Source organism: Callorhinus ursinus, unplaced genomic scaffold (assembly GCF_003265705.2).
Source record: "Callorhinus ursinus isolate GAN/ISIS: 27379988/994484 unplaced genomic scaffold, GSC_fseal_2.0 scaffold25, whole genome shotgun sequence".
NCBI lineage: Eukaryota > Metazoa > Chordata > Mammalia > Carnivora > Otariidae > Callorhinus > Callorhinus ursinus.
Genome location: NW_027397087.1, coordinates 271782 through 285430, shown reverse-complemented (window position 1 = coordinate 285430; position 13649 = coordinate 271782). Strand labels below are relative to the sequence as shown.

At 35.6% G+C, this 13649-nt stretch overlaps 1 protein-coding gene and 1 pseudogene across 2 annotated transcripts; both read right to left on the bottom strand.

The window, feature by feature from the left end:
* Nucleotides 1-237: 237 nt before the first annotated feature.
* Nucleotides 238-1148, bottom strand: LOC112832900 (olfactory receptor 4F21-like; annotated as a pseudogene).
* Nucleotides 1149-9065: 7917 nt separating this feature from the next.
* LOC112832899 (olfactory receptor 4F6-like) lies at nucleotides 9066-11781 on the bottom strand. Of its 2 annotated transcripts, XM_073877439.1 has the most exons (2): nucleotides 10863-11781; nucleotides 9066-9079 (listed from the first exon to the last, which is right to left on the bottom strand). In XM_073877439.1, the coding sequence occupies exons 1-2, from the start codon at nucleotides 11779-11781 to the stop codon at nucleotides 9066-9068; spliced, it is 933 nt and encodes a 310-aa protein (XP_073733540.1). The 2 variants fall into 2 exon arrangements, with proteins under 2 accessions (XP_073733540.1, XP_025739527.1); XM_025883742.1 differs by lacking the exon at nucleotides 9066-9079 and having other exon boundaries at nucleotides 10843-11781.
* Nucleotides 11782-13649: the final 1868 nt, after the last annotated feature.

Genomic DNA, 13649 nt, shown 5'->3' with positions numbered 1-13649 from the left:
ATTATTTAGTAGATAGTGATGCTGTCTCCTAAAATAACCCATATCATGGTGGATTCACATTTCCTATAGTAGTAGAGGTTATGGATAACCTAGTAGTTGGAATCTATTCCGTGAGATAGATGTTATGCTCAGATCTGGCCATGTTCAATGTCAGAAGCCTAAGAGGGAGTATTCAAATGGCTGATGGAAGTATAGTTTTAGAGCTCCAAAGTCAGATCCAGTCAGCAAAATCTAAAATCATGTCCCTTTTATTATTACCTTTATGTCTTTGTTCTGTAATGTATAGATGGCAGATTCAAGTCACAGGTGATAGCAAAGTCAACAAGGAACAGGCATTATCACCTGATGATGTGGGAAAGGTCAGACATAGAGAAATATGTATGTACTGAAAGACAGAACCACCACAGTGATGTGAGGTGAACCAGTGCCATGTGCTTTGGATCAGTCTTTTGAAGAACAATTCCAGACGGTGACCAAAATGAAGATATAAGAAGGATTAGCAGAAAAAAGGTGCTCATGCTCATGACATTACTGCTGGCAGCAACAATAAATTCAAATTTGGCTCCACATATGCATTCAAGTTTTATGATTCTGGGAAAGTCATAATAGAAGTTTTTACTTTGTTAGGACCACAAAAGCACAAGTTCATAATGAAAACAAATTGAGACATATGTAGGTCACCCCAAGTACCCAGTTAGTAGTTACAAATGAATACATATTGTAGGATTCCTGATGTTCAGGTAGTGAAGAGGCTTACAGATTGCTGTGTACCTGTCAAATGCCAGGGCTATGAGTAAGACCATCTCCATTCCTCCCATGATATGGATGAAGCATATCTGTGTCATGCAGCTTTGGAAAGAAATTATCTTGTATGGATTTGAAAGTTCTGTAGTCATCTTAGGAACTGGATTAAAAAAAAGGTCCACATCAACGAAGAACAGGTTGGCCAGGAGGAAGTACATAGGAAAATGTAAATGGTAGTCTAAAATTAGCAAAAGAAAATGAAGAGATTTCCTGGGATGATCCCTAAAGAGATCAAAGAGAATATCAACATAAGAAAAACTTTAGTTTCCCAAGAACTAGAGTCCCAGCAACACAAACTCAGAAACCAGAGACTCTCTCAATCCTCTTTTACTGGTTGGACGCATCTTTTCTTTTCCCTATCTGAAGAGATTTGTGTGTGTTATCTGAAAACTATAACGACCTCTCCTGAGTTGGTTGCCCTAGAGGAGACTGCTGATAATCCTCAGTGCCTGCCCCCACCTCTTCACATTACTCCTAGTCCTTTAAGCAGGCTCAAGTCCCAGAAAGCTCCAGCGAGTTAGGGACAAAGTGGAATTCATGACAAGATGCAATACACACCAAGAGAACTGTAAAATCCATATGATTATCAACAGACATCTAGAACATATGTCTGGGGGTGGATCCTAAGAGTGGTGCACTAGGATGGAATGAATGTAATATTGGTTTGGGCCACATTTAATGCTATTATTACACTAAACAATGGTTCTCCATTCGTTATATTAGCTCAGATGGCTTGGAGTGACTGTAACAGGTCGCTTTATTTGGTTGAATACAGATTTAGACCCAATTCTGGAATACATAGAAGGAGGCTGATCTGCCAGAATCTCCTTAGTTTATACTGTTAGAAGTTATTCAAAGGCTGAGGGAGATTGCAATGCTGCAATTGATGCAATTTTTCTTTTCCGGTTATTTTTATTATTTGCTTTCCTTGTTATTCAAGAGCTTTCTTTTGTCTTCATGGTAAAATATAAAAAAAAAGATCAATAGATAGATAATAGATGATAGATTGAGAAAACAAATCTTTTTTTTTTATTTATTCATTTGAAACAGAGAGATACAGAGAGAGAGAGAGCATGAGCAGGGGGAGAGGCAGAGGGAGAGGGAGAAGCAGACACCTCGCTGAGTAGGGAGCCCGATGTTGGGCTCCATCCCAGGACCTGGAGATAATGAGCGGAGCCTAAGGCAGACGCTAAACCATCTGAGCCACCCAGGCACCCCATGAAAAAACAAATCTTAATAGGGGAAGGAGATGGTAATTTACAGAAAGGGATGTCACCCCCCAGGTGACTCATTAACCACTTTTCTTCTTGCTTCCTTTAGAAAACCAACATGTTTCTAGGAGGCAATTCCCATAACAGACTGACTTCCGGCTGGCAACCCCAAGTCTCTGAGTTGAACTTGGTCACTACCCAAGCACAATTAGTGCTGTTAATTAGCTGCTTTTATGATGGCCGTATTTTGTATAACTCTTTGCACAGGGGAGAATTATGCAGCAGACAGAAACTTTCTGAGTTGTTCTGACTCCCTGAAGTCATAGTTGTTTTGTGCCCTCAGGTGGAGGAGCACAATTTCTCCTGTTCATTGTGTTTCAGTATTAAAAAAAAACGCATGTACACTGATTCAAGTAGCCTCTATGAACGACAGTTAAATGTAGGTCTCTAGACAAGGGTGCTTATGGATGGGAGGTTTTATGCTACCACTCATTCACCATAGTTTGACTTTGATTTTGTTATTCTTTAATCGCGAGATGAAACATACAGAAAATAGCAGAAAACAAATTTATAGCTTAATCAAATTTTATAAAGTAATCATCACCCAAGTCAGGATGCAAAACCATGTCAGCTATCCTATCACAGAAATCTCTGTGACTCATCCAAATTAGTCACTTTTCCCTTCAAAAGGCGCCATGATTCTGTTATGGTAAAAATGTCCTTGCATTTTTTTTTTCTATCTTTGTCTTCCAAATATGCATCCCAAAACACTATAGTTTGTCTTGACCATTTTTTTCTTTTAATATGTCTTTCAAATCTCTTCTAATAAAGATTTCCCTGCAACCTTTTTCTTTCCCTTAAATTATTTGTTGAAAAATGTGAGCCTTTTACACTTGATTTCCCACACTCTGAATTTTGCTGATTGCAGGCACTCATTGCAGTTCAGCATTTCCATTACCTTTGTACTATCCAAATGGCAGCTGGATTCAGAGGTTAACCAAACTCAGGTTTGATCCCATTTTTGATAACATTATAGGTGATCAGGAGGCATAGTTATGACTTTTCCTCCTGTTATTAGCAGCTGTTAATGCTCCATATGTATACATATATTTCCAGTGTATATTTGTATGTGTATGTGAATGTATATATGTGTTAATGAGAGAGAGAGAGAAAGAGAGAGAGAGAGAGAGAGAGAGAGAAAGGGATATTGACCATACCAATACTTTCCAAACTAGTGGTCTTCTTTTTCCTTTCTCCTATTGCATATTTGTATCTCTGTCCTTTGGTTCTCCCAGTGAGACTTTGGGTCTTAACACTATAAATATATTTTTTTCATTTGCATAATCCTACATAGCACACAAAATTGTTTCAGAATTATTACATACATACACTATAAAAAAGAAAAGTAATTGTTAAGAAGACATCAATTTTCTTGCATTTTATTTTTTAAATTAATGGTATGTAGTCAAGAGACAATCTCAGGAAACAAACTGAGGGTTGCTGGAGCGGAGGGGGTAGGGAGGGATGGGGTGGCTGGGTGATGGACATTGGGGAGGGTATGTGCTATGGTGAGTGCTGTGAATTGTGTAAGCCTGATGAATCACAGACCTGTACCCCTGAAACAAATAATACATTATATGTTAATAAAAAATTAAAAAAAATTAATGGTATATAGTCAAAGTATTACCTTCAAAAGTTAATTGGAAAGAAAAAAAGAAAGAGCAGTCCAAAACAAAGTTAACTGGGTTAGTTCTTGTATTTCCCCTTTAGTTTGGCTATGCCATTTGTTGAAGATAATTTTGGGTTCATTTGTTTCTCTTTGCATTCAGGTTTAGGGTCTTTTAACAACCTACCATTGTTGAATTGAAGTCGATTTTTGAACATGTGACTGATTAACATCACTAAATTCAAAACTGTACATTCTTAGAGGATGTCCCTTTCTCCTACATCCCATCTAGCACTTTTACGCGTCGTTCCCTTTTACGTGTCATGGGTAATATAAGATATCAGATTCCCTTTTATGTGTCATGGGTAACATAAGACATCAGATTCTGGTACATGACTGTCATTTTTCTTTTTTGAACAAATTAATATGTTCTTTTTCTGTGTGTGGTTGTATAATGTGTTTTATTTATTTAAAGTTTTTATTTTAATAACAGTTAATATACAGTGTTTTATTAGTTTCAGGTGTACAATACAATGATTCAACAATTTCATACATTGCCCAGTGATCATCCCAAAAAGTGCACTCCTTAATCCCCATCACCTGTGTAACCCATCCCCCTACCCATCTCGCTTCTGGTAAGCATCAGTTTGTTCTCTATAGTTGAGTCTGTTTCTTGGTTTGTCTCTCTTTCTCTCTTTTTCCCTTTGCTCATTTGTTTTGTTTCTTAAATTCCACATATGAGTGAAATCACATGGTATTTGTCTTTCTCTGACTGACTGACTTTCCTTAGCATAATACTCTCTAGCTCCATGGACCATGTCATTGCGAATGGCAAGATTTCATTTGTTTTTATGCCTGAGTAATATTCCATTGTGCATATCTATATGCCACTTCTTTATCCATTCATTAGTGGATAGACACCTGGGCTGCTTCCACATCTTGGCTGTTGTAAATAATGCTGCTGTAAACATAGGGGTGCATGTATCCCTTGAATTAGTGTTTTTGTATTCCTTGGGTAAATACCTGGTAGTGTGATTACTGGATCATAGGATAGTTCTATTTTTAACTTTCAGAGAGGAACCTCGCATACTATTTTCCAGAGCGGCTGTACCAGTTTGCATTCTCACCAACAGTGCACCTGTGTTCCTTTTTCTCCATATCCTTGCCAACACCTGTTGTTTCTTCTGTTGTTGATTTTAGCCATTCTGACAGGTGTGAGGTGATATCTCATTGTAGTTTTGATTTGTATTTCCCTGATGGAAGTGATGATGATTATCTTTTCATGTGTCTGCTGGTCACTTGTATGTCTTTTGGAAGAAATATCTGTATATTTACAGATATACAGATAATATAGGAAGAAATATCTGTATATCTGCATGTCTTCTGCCTATTTTTAAATTGGATTATTGTTTTTTGGGAGTTTAGTTTTTTAAGTTCTTTATATATTTTAGATAATAACCCTTTATATCTTCTCCCACTCCATAGGTTGCCTATTGGTTTTATTGATTGTTTACGTCACTGTGCAGAGTTTTTATTTTGATGTACTCCCAATAGTTTATTTTTGCTTTTGTTTCCTTTGCCTCAGGAGACATATGTAGTAAGAACTTGCTATGACCTATGTCAATAAGTAACTGCCTATGTTCTCCTCTAGGATTTTTATGATTTTAGGTCTCATGTTTAGGTCTTTAATCCACTTTGAATTTATTTTTGAGTATGGAGTAAGAAAGTAGTCCATTTTCATTCAAAATGCACACAATCTAACCCACCATTTTATCCCACACTCCTCCCCTGACGATGTCTTATAGTCCAGTTATTCAAATATGCTTAGCATTTCCACTTAGGCTAGACTTAGTCCTAATGAAGTACCTTTGTTCATGCTGCCCTCTCTGCTGGGTTAAGTCTCTAGACTTAACCATCCTCCCCAACCATCCTACTTTTATGTCCTTTTCCCTTGAACTCCAAAACAGTTTATATTCTGTAGATACTATCTTAGCTCTTAAATATATGCAATGTTATATGATCTTTACATTTACGAAGGCATTTTAGGACATGTACTTTTGAAAAAGTATTCTTAGTGGTTTTGTAACCCATCACAATAATTTTATATTAGGGTTATGGAAACCTCTTTATCAAACTAAGACAAATCCATTCACAGTTTTGTTATCTGAGGCAATTTGTAGTGTACAGGTTTTGAATATAGTCTGTGGACATTGGACTCACAACCTATTTTTACAAATGTGGATACTAATTATATTCAATTCTTATGCTTATGAATGTCAAATGAAGTAGTAAAATTAAAATGTTTTGCACAGTTTTTGTATTTGGTGAGTGCACAATAGATTTAGATAATTATTAGTAGTAAGATTTATCACCTTTTGATACACAGAGAAACCCCAGCTCCCCAGTATCATTAAAGAATTTTACTTTTATTCTAGAAATAGTAATCATAACAAAAGGATTGAATTTCAGTTCCCTGTATCCTTCTGTTTTCCCATCTTCAGAATGAATGCACTGGGTCAAAAATTCTCAAATGCCCACTAATCTAATACCTTTTCAGGCATGAGTGAGGGACAGAATTCTAAAATAATTTTCATAGTCTCTTAGAAGCTTGGATAGAAACATGAGAGCTAAGACAGATGTAGAGACCCATTCTTAGGGGAAGTTAAAATAAACGAACATTCTAGAAAAGAATGTAAAGGTTATAAGGCCTTATAGAGAATGGAATTTATACTCATTATTTAGTGATATTAAAATTCTTAGAAGAAAAAGAGTTAATCCAAAATAAAATTAAAGATGAAAAATAGAAGGAAAATAAATAAGATAACAGGAAAATAAAAGGATAAAAGAAAGGTGATTTAGAGGTTAAATGAGAAGTGAGAAAAATACAAAAAATCTACATGAGAGAAGATGTGAAGGGGTTTAATTGCAGATTAAATTGAAAAAGGATTCTGGAATGCCTGCTAAGGGATTTGTGTTTTATTATGAATATAGCACAGAACTACTGAAAAATTATGTGCAATTGTGTAATAGGTTTCTAACAAATAGTGAATAGTAAATACATAATAGCCATTATTAAGGTAGTAATAACAGGACATTTGTCAACAGGATGTGGGAGATTAAAAAAAAGATGATGTAAATGATTTTATTCTGAGTAATTGTGGAAATAGATGGGTCCTAGGGAGGCATGAAAGTATAGTGGGTTATTCTTACCAAATTTCTTGGGGGATAGTAGTATTTCTTTTCAACATTTCCCTAATCATGGTTATTACATCACCTTTGGAAATTAAACTTTTCTCTTCATTATCCCAATTCCATTCCTTAGCCTGATCCACTAATGCTCCATATTACAGTTTTCAAAATTCTATATGAATTTAGCAATTCTATTTCCAAGTATAAAAAGAAGTCAAATAATAAAACAAGACATAAACCCTCTTTTCCCTTCTGCTTAGCATGGTAATAAATACAATCATACTAAATCATTAACAATAAAGAGAACGGGATTCCTGTTGTGAGATAATTTCTGGTGTGACTGAATAGTTAGGATGGTTCTTAAGAATCAAAGTTTGCAACTTAGAATGGAACTTCAATATTTACTTATGTGCTGCAACCATTTCATTTCACTGAGAGGACAAACTTGATACATCTCCATAAGAAATATACCAGGTGTGATAGCTGACCAGTGGTTTCTCTTTTACAGCAAAAAGACTTCATACCATGGTAACAAGTAAGAATTCAGATATGCTGCTCTGCAGCAAAAGGTATTTCTTGCTCGCGTAGTTAAGACATCTCATTTCCTGAGTATATGCTGCTGAGGAGTGAGTGATGATAAGGGATTCTCAGTTACAGGGAACCCTTCACCACTGTAATCCTTTCAAAGCTCATCTGATTTCTTAAAAAATGGTTCAAGGAGTTTTAGAAGAATTCTGTTGATTCTAAGTTAAACATTAGGTTTATTGAAGAAGTCCTCCAGAATCTTAGACACTGGCTGTAGCATTCGTGAAGAGCCAGCTACAAATGAACAAAAAAATCTTTCCCTATGTACTAAATTCAACTTAAAATTCAACATTTAGGGTGTTATGTTTGTCCTAAATAATCTTTTACCCCTCTTTAAAGAAAAATAGCTAAAGTCCTCATAAGTTTCACTGAGATTGAAGTCATGAGACTTGGCGTTTTTAGGAAAAGAAAGGGAAAAATGAAGGGGGGAAGTCGGAGGGAGAGATGAACCACGAGAGACTATGGACTCTGAGAAACAAACTGAGGGTTTAGAGGGGAGGGGGTGGGCGGATGGGTTAGCCCAGGGATGGGTATTAAAGAGGGCGCATACTGCATGGAGCACTGGGTGTTATACGAAAACAATGAATAGTGGATCACCACATCAGAAACTAATGATGTATTGTATGGTGACTAACATAACATAATAAAATTAAATTAAAAAATAAAAAGAAGAATTCTGGTTAAAAAAAAAAACACTTGGCAATTTTATTGCAAATTTACTGTGTGATTTTGGCATGTCATTCAGAATCTCCAAGCCTTAGTTTTCCTGTTTACAAATGAGCTCATTGGATCAAAATCTCCCAAAGACAAAATTCTATAACTCTAGGAGTATGATTTGCACCTTTATGTAAAAGAAATATCCCAAACTATATTATATTGGAATTGCAGGAAGGAGGGAAAGAGGTGTGTAGGAGAACACTGCATCAGGGTATATAGAAGAAGGATCCTTAAATAGGAAAGGAGAGATTAGCCTGAAAGAGTCAGAAGGACTCAACACTTAGAACAGTTGTATAACATATACTAAGTTATATAACACAACAAGGGCAGTCCTTGTTAATATTCATACTAACTCTTCTAAATATTTGAACTGACCTCACAGGCTCCTTCCATTTTTCTTGAAGATACACAGGCAATTGAATTCAGCCAAATGGGTTCTTACTAATAGAAGCATCTCGTTGTCAATAAAATGCTACACTTTGGTTAATTCTGCTAATATACTTCACTTTCATCATTCCACCTACCTGCTTCATATCTGGAAGAGACTACAGCAATTTTCAGAGCAAGGAGGAGTACAGATTTTCATTTTTGCACTTTATCTTAAGGCAAAAAATTTCCAAGAGAAGAAAGTGTGTCTGATTGGTCCTCCTTAGCAAGTCATTTGGTTAAGAGCCATTTATGAGTGACCAGACGCAGATGAGAAGATCTGGAAATAGCCAGCCTGAAGTTTGAGTACGGAAACTAAGTCACATAGTCTCACAGGTTTTCCCTTGAGGATACACACAGAATCTTCTTGAGTCAGGGGCTGTTGTCACAATTTCTTGGCTTCCTTAGGTATTTCTAGCACCTCACTGAATCTAAAGGTGATTTTTTTTTTCTGTGCAAATGAAACTTTATTTCCTTATATCTATACTTCTCTTAATTCTCTTTATATTTGAAATATAATTGACATACAATGTGATGTTACTTTCAAGTGTATAACACATTGATTTGACAATTCTATACATTACTCAGTGCTCAGCACGCTAAGTGTAGTCATCATCTGTCAACATAGAACATTATTACAATATTATTGACTTCATTCCATATGCTATACTTTTCATTGCTGTGATTTATTTACATTATAACTGGATATTTGTACCTCTGAATCCCCTCTATCTATTTCTCCCATCCCCCCTCCCATCTGCCATGTGGCAACCACTGTTTTTTTTTCTCTATATAAGAGTCTGTTTGTTTTGTGTTGAAATCATATGGTACTTGTCTTTCTCTGTTAAAGGTGACTTTTTAAAATTTAATTTATATATTTGAAGAGAGAGAGAGCACGAGCAGGGGAAGGGACAGAGGGAGAAGCAGGTTCCCAGCTGAGCAGGGAGCCTGACAAGGGGCCTGGGGTTAGATTCCAGGACCCTGGGATCATGACCTGAGCCAAAGGCAGAAACTTAACCAACTGAGCCACCCAGGTGCTCCTCCCTGTTAAAGGTGACTTTTTGAAAGAATCATAATGAAACCAATAAAATAATGTTCTGAAGTTAAAATCCAGATGGGTTAAGGAGACAATAAACAATAATGCTTTAGATATTGCACAAAGAAGATAGTTTATAGCATTTATGACTACTTTTGGATAAAATATAGGGAAAAAGTACCTTGACCAGTAGTAAGAAAGTCTCATTTATTATTTACCATTTTACTGAGCAGCTTTAATTACAATGCAGCAGTTATAACTGAGCTGAGTCTCCACAATTAATGTTTCTTAAATCAGTCATAGGGATACATCCAAGTGATTGCTCAGTTTTTGCTCTTTGACCCATCAGACTACCCAAGTTTTACTTGGAAGGGTAAAGTAAAAGTAAAGATGTCAATCATCTCTTTATCCTAAGTACTTGGCTTAAGTACAGGTGAGATCTGAGTTGGGTACTTTTTTAGGTAATAAGATCCTTGAAATACTTTTATAATTGTAGATACTCTTTTGGGGTGAATCAAGAAATGCTTTGAGGAAGACTGCAAGGACAACAGAAATTTGCTGTTGAAAAAAATGGAACATAGGCAAATTTTGCATAATGCAAAATAGTAGAATCTATTTCTGAAGTAACATTGTACAAAATACATTGACAATCAAAGACTGAAAACAATTCTTTTTTTTTGAAAACAATTCTTAAGAGTTGTAACAAAGCATTGCCTGCCTGTTTATCTAACCTATACTATAATTAGGATGAGAATAGTTTCTTTCTTGATTTTTAATGATTGCTGGTTTGTATAAACATATTTTATCCATTGGATCCACATAATTTCCATAAGAAATATTAACTGATTCCCAGTGATGCTTATAATCAGTATGAAGATACTGATAAATAAAGGTCAATCATATGTACATGTATGTCTTTACATGGAGATATAAAACAATTACATGAAAATTGAATGTGCTCATTGATGAAGTTGCAATTTAATTTTATAGGTAGGTAGGAATATATAACACTTTATTTTTCATACTTAACAGAAATTACTGCAGCTGTATTTGAAATTGAAGTTCTTTGATTCAATACCTCTTTTTTGTAGAGTTCTCAGTTTTTTAAAGGCAATAATGAAATTATACATAATCCATAGTGTTCTTGCTGATCACAAGGGTCCTAATGGTCCATGACATTTATCTTGTGCTCTTACCAATGAAATCTGTTATGGTATCTCCCTAGAACTTACAACTTGTCGAATCAGCCTTCTCATTGCCACCTTCATATCTCTGTTTCTTAAAGTATAGATGGCAGGATTTAATAGAGGAGTGATGACAAAGTCCACAATGGCAAAAAATTTATCCATTGACTTGGTAGGGAAAGGCCACACATAGAGAAACATGCATGGAGTGAAAAACAAAACCACGACAGTGATGTGAGCTGACAGAGTGATGAATGCTTTGGATAAATTTTTTGCAGAATGTTGCCTGACAGTGATCAGAATAAAGATGTATGATACAATTAAGAAAAAGAAGGTGCCCATAGATATGAAGCCACTGTTGGCAGTGACCACAAATTCTAGGCTGTAAGTGTCCATGCATGCAAGTTTAATAACCCTAGGAAAATCACAATAAAAGCTCCCCATGTTATTAGGGCCACAGAAAGGTAAATTTATGACAAAAACAAACTGAGACACAGCATGAACCACCCCAATGATCCAAGCAGCCACTATCAAAAGCATGCACATTTTGGGATTCATAGTAGTTAGATAGTGGAGAGGCTTGCAAATCGCTGTGTACCTGTCATATGCCATGGCTATGAGCACTACCAACTCAGCTCCTCCCATGACATGAATAAAGAACATTTGTATCATGCAGTTGTGGAAGGAAATGATTTTGCAACTACTGAAAAGATCAGAGATCATCCTAGGAACTGTGGTGGATGAAAGGCCCAGGTCAATGAATGATAGGTTGGCCAGCAGGATATACATGGGGGAGTGTAAGTGAGAATCAAAAATCACTGTTAACATAATGAAGAGGTTTCCCAAGATAATTCCCACATAGAACAAAGAGAAGAAAAGAAAGAGGAAAACCTGCATTCCCAAGGATTGTGTAAGTCCCAGTAACACAAACTCAGTTACCACAGAGCCATTTACTTGGTCCATTGAATCCTAAGGAAGGGAAGGCTCTGAAGTGACCTGAAAGAAACAATAGAGACGGGATTAACTTTGAGGAGTGCCTCAAACAATGTGTTAAATGTCGATAATTTAAATTGGTTATTGACAGATCTTTTATTTAATTGATAGTAAATTATTTACAAAATAATGGAATCCCAGGGTATGCGTTTGGTAGTATGACCAAAGCTGCACTCAGGGGCCATCTATTGCTTTAAATTGCTCTTATTTATTCAAGTACATGGAATAATGAGGCAACTTAAGAAGTTAGAAAAGGATGCACAAATTAAACTCAAGGAATTTAGGTGAAAGAAAATAATAAAACTTAAAAACAAAAATAATATGTATTGATGCCTACAAAACTGGGAGAGAATACATAAGCATATAAAAAGTTTTAAAAAAAATAGACAACCTTTTGAAAATATAATCAAGAATAATAAAATTAAACAAAAATTAGAAATAAGTATAGAATAATAAAAGTTAACATAATAGTCAATGCACCTTTGAAGTCTTTTTTTGTGTTACTCTTAGGTTTGTACTGCTGAAATGGTGTTTGCATTGGAGTTTGAGTGATAATTTTTGTAGACAGGAAAATCCCGCACTACGTGATCCTATTATCCTAAAGTCTCTAAACTTCCATTTATAGCGTATAATATAATCTATTTATGAACTTTAATTTATAATATGGGCAATCACAATGCAAAATATGGAACTAAGTGTACTCAATGTGGTGGAGTTGGAGTCAGTAGCATGTGTAGAGGACAGGCAGGAAAGAACATATAAATAAAGGGGAAGAATGAAGATTAATGGGAAAGAGTGTAAGAAAATAAAGAGAAGGTGAGGAGAAGGAATAAATCCTAAAAGTCAAATAGGATAAAATGATGAGTCAAAAAAGGCATTGGTTGGTAGAACATTGCACATCTTTGCTTAGGTGCCTGTCATAGTTTAAATCAACACACATTGATATATTACAAACACCTGGGTATGAACTTTACTTGGATTTTCCATTCACTGCTTTAGGTATATTTTGACTGAAAGGATGGAAAGTAATAGTAAAGCTGTGGGGAAATAACCACTGAGATAAGACAAGTTAAAACTTTAAGCATATGAATCATGGGTGTGGCAGTGGGGTTTGGTAGAATGGAGTGGTTGAGCATGATGCCTCAGTGAACTGACAGGTGAATCATCTCTAAAAAAATTGGGAAGTAACTGATCAAAAGCATCCATTTAACCTCCAGCCACTATTTTACTTACCCTCATTCTAGTATTTATAGCTTTTCATAAATATAAAATTAAAGTTTTTGATATAGGCACTCTTTCTGCCTTGTCTAACACTGTATCACCTGCCTGAAACAGTGGCTGGCACACAGAAAAAGCCCAGGAAATCTGTGATGAATGAATTTCCTAGAAATAGGTACTAAATTGTTCATAGAAGAAACAAACAGTAACCCTCACAAATATATAGAGAAATAGATTTAATAATATCTTCTCCACAAGCTTGTATTTCCTGGTATAATCCAGTTATTTATACATAAAAAGTGAGTATTTAACTGAGTGAAGAACTTTCTGCCCTATTATTACAAACATCTGAAATTAGCATGTATCACTGATGAGGAAATCCTCATGATCTGAGAGAGAAAAAGACCATGTACTTGGTCTCGGCCTTTTTAGAAAACCCTGGTGACTTTGTGAAGCTCTCAGGAGTTTATTAGAAGCCAAGTCCCCATAGATTTTGCTATCCTTCCTCTTGGAGATGTAAACTTTTTCATTCTGGGTCTAGGGAGTCCCATCTTTAAACAGGAAATATGATGTAATGTATGGTGATTAACATAACAATAAAAAATTTAAACATTAAAAAA

Excerpts from the sequence above, each read along its gene's own strand:
- LOC112832899 (XM_025883742.1), bottom strand. The coding sequence starts at position 11,781 with ATGGACCAAGTAAATGGCTCTGTGGTAACTGAGTTTGTGTTACTGGGA.